The sequence below is a fragment of the Hesperophylax consimilis genome, chromosome 29, assembly GCF_061612785.1.
Source record: "Hesperophylax consimilis isolate HC1 chromosome 29, BYU_Hcon_1.0, whole genome shotgun sequence".
In the NCBI taxonomy this organism is placed as follows: domain Eukaryota; kingdom Metazoa; phylum Arthropoda; class Insecta; order Trichoptera; family Limnephilidae; genus Hesperophylax; species Hesperophylax consimilis.
In genome coordinates, this window is record NC_142864.1 from 11,044,755 (window position 1) to 11,054,193 (window position 9,439).

General features: G+C 42.2%; 1 protein-coding gene across 1 annotated transcript; it reads right to left on the bottom strand.

Moving 5' to 3' along the window:
* Positions 1-454: 454 nt before the first annotated feature.
* Positions 455-5,633, bottom strand: LOC149409877 (uncharacterized). The gene has a single exon (XM_089649372.1). The coding sequence runs from the start codon at positions 5,352-5,354 to the stop codon at positions 4,539-4,541; it is 816 nt and encodes a 271-aa protein (XP_089505498.1). The 5' UTR covers positions 5,355-5,633; the 3' UTR covers positions 455-4,538.
* Between the last annotated feature and the right edge of the window lie 3,806 nt (positions 5,634-9,439).

The following is a 9,439-nucleotide window of genomic DNA, read 5'->3' on the forward strand; positions in this document are numbered from 1 at the left end:
TAGCGGCCATTTTGATTGCTGGTTTAGGTATACGGGTGTATACTTCCTGGACTAAGTATGTGTGGAGTCTACACAATGGGATAGAAATGAATAGCACGACCGAGCGGTAGTAGGAGCATTTGTTGACTTGTTTGATAAAGAAGAATACAGTTTATATATCCTCCGTGGGGGGGTGAGGTGAGGGGAACATGTCACCTAACCGCCACATCCCCCCCCCCTAGTGGAAAGGATAACAAAATATTTCCACAGAGAAATTTAAAAGACATAAACTTAAAAAATATTAGATACAGAATTGTTTCAATATAACACATTGTAAGGAACAAAGTATTTGAAATCACTAAGATAAACTTTAAAAAAAATGTGAACAAATTTAATTGGTAACATGATATTAAAATTTTGTAAACATGTTCAGTTTCATTGAATACATTAAAATTAGAGTTCGATTGTGAACAAAACATAGAAATTATTTTATTTGAGAGAAATCCCTCCATATTATTTATTAGTTTCATAATAAAACACAAACAAAAATCAATGAATAAATCAAGCAAAATACATTAAAGACATCTTAGTTAATCGATTATTTTACAAAAAACACAAAAACAGGTTGCACAAGTTCATTGCATTATTTCACCGTGCATTATCTAAATTTTCACTTGGAGTTTAGAATTACTTGTTCGTTGCACATTATATTGGATGTTGACGGGGGAAGTTAGCGGGTCTAGCCCCCGCTCCCTCTCTCTCCGCGACTCGTTCCATGATGCGGGCGGTTATTTTATTGCGGCAAAACTTCCATCCCAGGAACGACAGTGCCAAAAAAATAACTGAGCACACCAAAACCAATGACACTAATGATATGTGGTGTGTCGTTTGGCTCGAGGCCTCTCCTCCAGCCTGAGCAATAATTACTTCTTCTTTAGATGACTGTCCACCCATGATGCTATTTTATGAATGATATGTAGGAGTCTATGTTGTGAGCAGATGGTGCTGGATGAAAGTCCGTAGGTCCGAGTGCAGGAGTCGCAGGTGCAGTGGGTAGTCGGTAGTCGAAGGCCTAGGGATGCGGTGAGTCGGTCCTGGTAGTGGTATCGGCAAGGCTTTTTAAACGGACACGCTGGTCGGCAAGGTTATTTATTCAATGTAGATACAGTATAAGATCTCTATTCTGACTGCCTGACTTATTGACTAATTACGCTTTATATAGCAAAAAACTGAGGGCCCACTACTGCAGTTGGTGGGTTTGACCTCTGTTGAACTCCAAGCTTGCATCAGCAAATTGATTCCAACTTCCATCGCTCCTAAATGAACTTGGGCGCAGCGTCAGCGATCTTGGTAAATTGCTTGTTGTCGTCAGATGTTGACTTAGCGAATTGTTGGACATTGGTTCCAGAGCTCGAAAAATCTATTGACATCTACAGGTGTATTATACTTATTAACATTTAAGCAAAGCGCACTGGTTTCTTTATGGTTCGTCCAACACGCGTAACGTATTTTGCTGACGGTGTGTCAGGTTCACTGTGCCCTTTAGTCATTGCTGCAGTCGGGCTGTTATTTGCTGAGTCAGTTGGAAGAATTTGTAGGTATGCTGGTTTTAGTCTGTCGACTGACACGTTGCCCTCTTTTGAACCTATTAAAATGCTGAACGATTTTTCTCTGCGTTTGATGACTGCATACGGACCTTTGTACGGTGGGGTGAGTGCTCTCTTTACCTCGTTTCTAAGAAATACGTTTTTGCAAATTTTTTAAGTCTGGGTGCATGAAAATATTCCTTTTATCTTTCGTTGGTCGTCTATTTGAAAAAGAGATGTTTTTGAAATGATCCATAAGTTTCCTGGTGTAGTCTGTGTCGTTAATTTTTGGCTCGGAAGGCACAAAAATATCTCCAGGTAAAGTCAAGGTTGTCCCATAAACCATTTGTGCTGGGCTGTAACCTTTATCATCTTTGACTGCTGAACGTAGGCCTAATAAAATTATAGGTAACTCTTGTGACCACTGGGTGTTATCTACACATTTTGCCATAATTGCAGCTTTCAGCGTGCGGTGGTAGCGTTCTACCTTGCCGTTGGCTTTCGGGTTGTAGGCGGTAGTGTGAATTTTTTCCATGTCCAGTTTTTTTACTGTTTGATTAAATAGGTCAGATTCGAACTGTCGACCCTGGTCTGTTGTTAAATAAGTCGGACAGCCAAATCTCGAGATCCAATGAGTTATTAGAACATCAGCTATAGTTTCAGCATCAATGTTTTTAACTGGAATTGTTTCTGGCCATGAGGTTTCTCTATCTACCATTGTTACGCAGTATCGGTTTTCCTGTGAGATTGGAAGTGGTTCGATTATGTCAATATGTAGGTGTTCAAAACGAGATACGTCATAGAACTCGCCAAGTGGTGAAATTGTATGCCTACTAACTTTAGCTTGTTGGCATGCTAAGCATTTTTTTACCCATATTGCTACGTCTCTATTCATTGCGGCCCAAAAATATCGCTGCGTTATCAAATGTCTAGTCGCTTTGATTCCAGCGTGACTCGTGTTATGGACAGAGTTCAACGCCTTTTCGCGGAATTTCAGTGGTAGGTATGGCCTCACTCGCGCTGTTGAAATTTCGCAAGTTATTTGAACATTTGAATCTGGCATAGTTACTAATTTGAAAAGAAGATTACCTTGCTTTTTCAGCTGTTGTAATTCTTCGTCTTTGTTTTGTTTTTCTGCAAACTCTTTGTTATCGAATAAACTGGGAAGGCAAATTTCTTCGATTCGTGACAAAGCATCTGCGACGGGATTGTCAGCTCCTTTAACATATTCGATTTTAGAACAAAACTGCGAAATAAAATCCAATTGCCTGATTCTTCGAGGTGTGTCAGAAGTTGAAATTTTCTTAGTAAGCGCAAACGTAAGGGGTTTATGATCTGTATAATATATTATTAGGTCCCTTCCTTCTGTCATGTTGCGGAAGTGTTTAATTGACGTGTATATAGCTAATAATTCGCGGTCGTAGGTACTATATTTTTGTTGCGTTTCACTCAATTTCTTTGAGAAAAAACCTAAAGGCTGCCATCTGTTGTCAACTCGTTGTTGTAGGACAGAACCGACGCAAGTTTCGGATGCATCAGTCATGAGGGCTAAACTTACATTGAGAGCAGGGTGAAACAGCGTAACGGTGCTTTTTAAGCTATCTTTACACTGTTGAAATGCCTCCTTTGCGACTGATGTCCAATCAATACGTGTTTTGTCCTTTTTCCTAGAGTTATGTAAAAAAGCGTTGAGTGGTGCCTGTATCTGTGCTGCTTTCGGAATGGAGCTGCGGTAAAAGTTTACCATTCCAAAGAATCGACGTAGTTCCTCTATGGTGGTGGGTTGCGGAAAATCGGTAATGGCCTGAATTTTCTCCTCGGTAGGGGTAACTCCATCGCTTTTCACGCAGTATCCAAGGAAATTAAGCTCCTTCTTTCCAAATTCACATTTGCTTGCGTTGATGGTCAAACCGAATTTATCTAGTCGGGATAGTACTTCCTGAAGATGCTGCATATGCTGTTCTTCATTTTAAGAAGCAATCAAAATATCATCAAGATATGCGAAAACATAATCGAGTCCACGTAAGATCATATCGATAAATCTTTGGAAAGTATTTGCTGCATTGCGAAGTCCAAAGTTCATTTTAGTAAATTCGTACAACCCAAAAGGAGTTAAAATTGCTGTCTTGGGAATGTCCTCTGCTGCGATTGGGATTTGATGATAGGCTCGACATAAATCAATTTAAAAAAAATTTGTCGCTTGTTAAGTGCGTAAGTGAAATCTAATATCCTAGGGATAGGATAACGGTCTGGCACCGTATTTTTGTTAAGAGAGCGATAATTACCGCAAGGTCGTATTGCACCAGCTGCTTTATAAACAACATGCAGGGGATTCGCCCACGGACTTTTAGATTGTCGACAGATTCCAAGCTCGAGCATATGTAGGAATTCCTCTTTGGCTGCTTTGTATTTAATCGGGTTCAATGGCCGTACCTTTGCATGTACTGGTGGTCCCGTGGTAATAATATGGTGAAGAATATCATGTTTGGGAGCGTTTTTCAATGAATCTGGTCTCGTCAAGTCTGGATATTTCAGTAGTCACTTGTGGTATTTGTCGTCAATGTCAACTGAATAAATGTTTGTGATACCTGGATCCTTTGTTATTGATGTACTGGTGGTCAGGGTTGTCACCTCGTCTACCAGTTTCCTTCCATGTAAGTCTACCAGCAGCTGTTTTGCCCGTATGAGGTCTGCTCCGATGATGGATTGCTTAACATCAGCAATGATGAACGTCCATCGAAGAGGTCTGCGCAACCCTAAATCCAGGACCAGGGATTTTTCGCCGAACGTGTTAATTTTAGTGCCGTTTGCCGCGTACAGTTAATAATCGGTTGGTATTGAAGAGAATTTTTTTTTTGGATGATAACACTGAAATGTCTGCACCTGTGTCGATTAAGTATTTTATACCACTTTTTCGGTCGGTAATACATAATCGAGATGTTTTATCGACGCCGACTATCTCGATCGCGGGCGTCAGTTCTCGTTTTTTGGCTTGTAAGTGCACTGGTCGAGGCACTTATGAGCCTTTGGTCCGAATTTGAAATGATACCAACACAAGTAGTTAGAATCGCTAGGTTGTGGTATACGGCGGTGATTTGAAGAGGTTGACCCATGGCCTCTTGACGTTGAGCGTTGGCGCTCGCGGCTCCGCGGTTTTCTTCTCAAGCTGGCTATTTCCAGTTGCAGCTTTTCTACCATGCGAGTGAGCCTCTCCATGTCTGACGTAGCCGGTACTTTTATTTCAGCTACCTCTGACGCGCGTGTTGTATCATAGACTTTGTCAGCAATTTGCGCCAATTTCTCCCTCTCCTGCACTTCGCAAACGGTGAGGACGGCTCGAACGGTTTGCGGGAGACGTCCCAACCACAGAATCTTCAGGGACTCTGCGGAGAGCTTGTTGATGACCAGCTCACTCATTCGCCTCAGGAGCTGAGACGGCTTCTGGTCCCCTAGCTCCAGCTTCCCGAGAAGTTGTTGAAGCTGGCGGGATTCAGACTCTTCATAGACCTGTAAGAGTCTATTTTTCAACGTTTGATACTTGTTTTCGGACGGTGGTTTGTTGAGCAGATCACTGATCTGCCGCAGTTCATTTTTCCCTAGTTTTGCGACGAGAATGTGGTACTTGCTTTCGTCGCCGAGTTTCTGCGGTGCCAAAATGGCATCAAGCTGATGAAACCAGAGCCTGGGCTGCTCGTTCCAGAATTCAGGGATTTTAGAATGGAGCAAAACTCCCATAACTTCAGCCTCAGGGACGGCCCTGCCACTCGCGTATGTATCTGCATAAGTCATTATAAAGTACTGATAACGCAATTTAAAAACAATCACTTCAATTAAAAAACAAGTACTATTGTCTTTGCTGACGCACCAATGTTTTTGCTGAGATTGCGCTCAGTCCCGAGAAGGCTTATCGGTCTATTGTTCACACACACTAAGTTGATCACGTCGGGGTCACCACTTTAGGTATACGGGTGTATACTTAATGGACTAAGTATGGGTGGAGTCAACACAATGGGATAGAAATGAATTGCACGACCGAGCGGTAGTAGGAGCATTTATTGACTGGTCTGATAAAGAAGAATATAGTTTATATATCCTCCGTGGGGGGGGGGGGGGGGGTGAGGTGAGGGGAACATGTCACCTAACCGCCACTTAGTTTATAATGGTTGGTTTCCACTTTTTTGGGCAAGCCTGTCCCCAACGTGGCATGAATTGTTTTCTGCAATATGGCCGTTATGGTCACTGCACTACTGTTGCGTGCGCAGCTGCGGTTGGGTTCACTACCTTGATCATTACCGCATGAATTTACTTAACCAATTTGGAGGCCTTCGTGTACTAGTGGATTGTCGTTCTGTGCTACCCTCTCCTTCATCTCTCTCCAAGTGCATCTCTTCCTGACGCACCGGATAGCGAAGTCTGGTTTTTATAACTTCTCTTGTTTATACACGACGCACATGCATTTGGCTCCATGGCGTATTAATACTGGGAAACACTGTCTTATATAGTAAAAATACATTGGTCCACCACTATGCCTGATGAGGTGGCGATTTATCTCGGTGACAGCCGTTGGTCGCCCACCCTGTTAATTTGATATATCAGCTGCTCTATTGGCTCTGGCAGAAGCAACTTCTGTTGTTATGAATAATAAATGCTCATGAAAAATGTAAGCAAGAATAAGTAGTAAAAAATATTATAATGGTAAAATATAAAAATATAAATAATATAAAAATGGGTGCCATGTTGTGCTACTGATGCCTTTGGTTTCCTACAGATTTAAATATTTCTATCTTAATTTCTTCCACAGCTCCTTATAAATTTTTCATTGAGTACAACCTTCTTCTTCGGGACTAGCGGACATTGCTTAGAGTCATTTTGATTGCTGGGTTACTGATAAAAAACAGTAAGAGTAAGAGTAGATGATTGCGTCAGCGCCTGGGCAAAGGGCTGTGGCTCCGCGTGTGACTAGTACCGTATCGCCACATATCTATAGCCTAACTGGTTGTTACATGGTTCAGGGTAGCTTCTCTATTATGTATTCACATCGTCATTGATCTCTGCGTTGGCCTTAGTAAGGTTGAAGTCCTCGATGGTAGCCTCTGCAGTTCAGCAGCTTAGGCCCTCCTAGCCGAGTCTCCAGCAAAGTCTCCTACCGCTTTCTTTGTCTTTGGACGCACAGTGCGAGAAATGCTCATTTCATAACCTCTTATTAATTCAAATTTACTTGTGACGTGATTTGATTTGTAACATGATAACAGCATGCGCTGGAACGTTTTGTGCACATTACCATGCAATGCCTAACTAAATGATTATACGGACAGCATTCAATTGACAGTCATTTCAATGTCAACTTGGTATGATGTTTAAACTTCACGGAAAATGTAAGCAAGAATAAACAATCCTATGCAAACTCAGAACTTTCTCCGGATGATTTGATTTTTATTTGATGGTATTGCCAAAATGCAAATATGCCGTTTTCTATAATCTTACCTCTAGTTCTCAAGTGATACTGGTGATTATATTGAGAACCAGCGAAATGCAGTCTTAAAATGTTGGAGATGGTCGATATTTTGTCGGTTACAAGGAACCGGTTCCTTTGCAATCACTGGCACCGTCGATATTATTTCCCCGAGGAACCGATTAATTTTGGAACTGGCTTCTTTTAGAAATTTTTTAAACTATTGAATGTATAGAATTTTTTTTCTCAATTTCCCTTGCCCACCCCCCTTTTTTTTTGAGTAACCGGTTTTTCTTCGGTCAGTGGAACCCCAGTGACACCCATTTCAGTAGGCAAATATATCTAGAAAATATTATTAGCTTTTTTGATGACCTCCCAGTTGAGCAGTATAGATACTCGGCTATCAATCCAGAGGTCACGGGTTCAAATCCGGGGTTGCGCAGTAATTATTATTTATTTTACTAATGTGCGAAATTAAAATAAAAATAAAAAACCCTGGAGGATTCAAAATATGTAATGCAGCTGCTAAGCACATAGACAAACTCATATTACGGAATGTGAAAAGTTGTGCAATGCACTCAAATTGTCTACCGTTCACCTTACGAACCTTTATGATGCGATTGAGTTATTTTTTCCCTTTCAAGAAATGCTCATTTGGTTGTTAAAGACACTCTTTTAGTTCTCACACTTATCTTAAAATTAGAACCGAGATGCTAATGTGAGCACATTGCTCTCTTGAGGAAAATGCTCTCGAGAGAGAAACGCCCACAAGTATGGTTCGATCACGATAAGGTCACGGGTCTCTGACAGATGCAACTTCGTATGGTCAAACAATTGGGCGAAGTCATGGATGTGGCGTACAGAGTTAGAGTAGATGATTGCGTCAGTACCTGGGCAAAGTGCAGTGGCTCCGCGTGTGACCATTGCCGTATCGCCGCATATCTATAGCCTTTAATATCTAACCCCAAACCATATGACAACTACTTATGGTTTGGGGTTGCTCCTCTATTATTAACATCGTCATTGTTAATTAAACGAGCAATATTGTTCACCGTAACTATCTTGTTGTCACTGCGTTCTCTGCGTTGGCCTTAGTAATGCCGAGGTCCTTGATGGTAGCTTTTACAATTCAGCAGCTTAGGCCCTCATAGCCGAGTCTCCTGTAAAATCTCCTACCAGAACCGTTCTCTTCGCACTTTGGCCACTGGTCGCATCTTTGTCTCATAGCTTTCCGTCGCCGGGAGGAAGAGTACATATATTGGGAATCAATTCTTCATCCACCACCCAGCATCACGCCGCTGGGCAGGGAGCTCCACTCCTGTCACAATCCCTTCTCTGCTCTGTCTCGGTCTTGACTGTCAGTGGTTTATGTTCTCGTAGGACCACCGTCTTCCTATCTTGTCTTATAGGCGAGGAGTCTTCCAGGTACTTCAGCGTGAACGAGGTAGCCGAAGGTACGATGGACCTGGTCGGTAGATGAGCGGGGGATGCCGGCCGGCAACGATGCTGCGGGGCCGAGGTCGGAATAGCGAAGTCGTCGCAGGGTCTAGGCGCGTGAGGTCAGCACTGGCCAGGAATGATAGCCTGGGCCAGGGCGTTGAGGTGACATCCCAAGGAGTCCATGGTTGTAGTCCGTGCAAAGTCGGATGTAGGTGTGTAGCGATGAGATGAAGAAAGATCGAGGCGTTACGCCGAGTCTGACTTCTCGAGAGGGATGATGTCGGGTCGAACTTTTTAAATGAAATGATGAAGTACTTAGGTCCTCCACCGCTTATATAGCTGCTGATTCCTTTGTTCTTGTCTGCCACGGGTTGGAGTAGCGTCTGGATGTCGAACCCGCAGGATCGCTGACTCGATTCATTGTATGAACATTTGCATCCTCCTGTATGCAAACATTCTCTTATCGGCAGTTTACGTACCGCGTTCCCGATATTTCAATTGAAGTTTCGTAAGTCTGATTGTTGACTCAGCTTTTTACTTGTGCGGTTTGGTTATGATATGATGACCCTAGGAGCGGTGACGTAACCGCTACAGATTTACTCCTGTTAGTGTTTCCCAATTTTTGGGAAAGGGCCAGGAAAATATCTCTTCCACATTTCACCAAGTTCAAATTGATGAAAGCTGTTTGGAGAAATGCGATTGTTTTTCTTCAATAATTTACACAAATGCATATACGTACACTCTGTTCTACGATAATGCCACTGGTGATTATGTATGAAGAAGTCAGAAAATATAACGAATTAGGTTTTTGACGACCTCATCGTTGAAAAGTAACGTTCCTGGGTGTACCAGTGGCGTGTTTCACTTAATATGCTAACTGAATTTTACAATCATCCTATAGCCTGATTGTAAATTTCATTTGTTATTACTAAGTTCTTTCGGTGCTAACTTCTACTTCTGCTTATTGGTTACATAAGCTGTG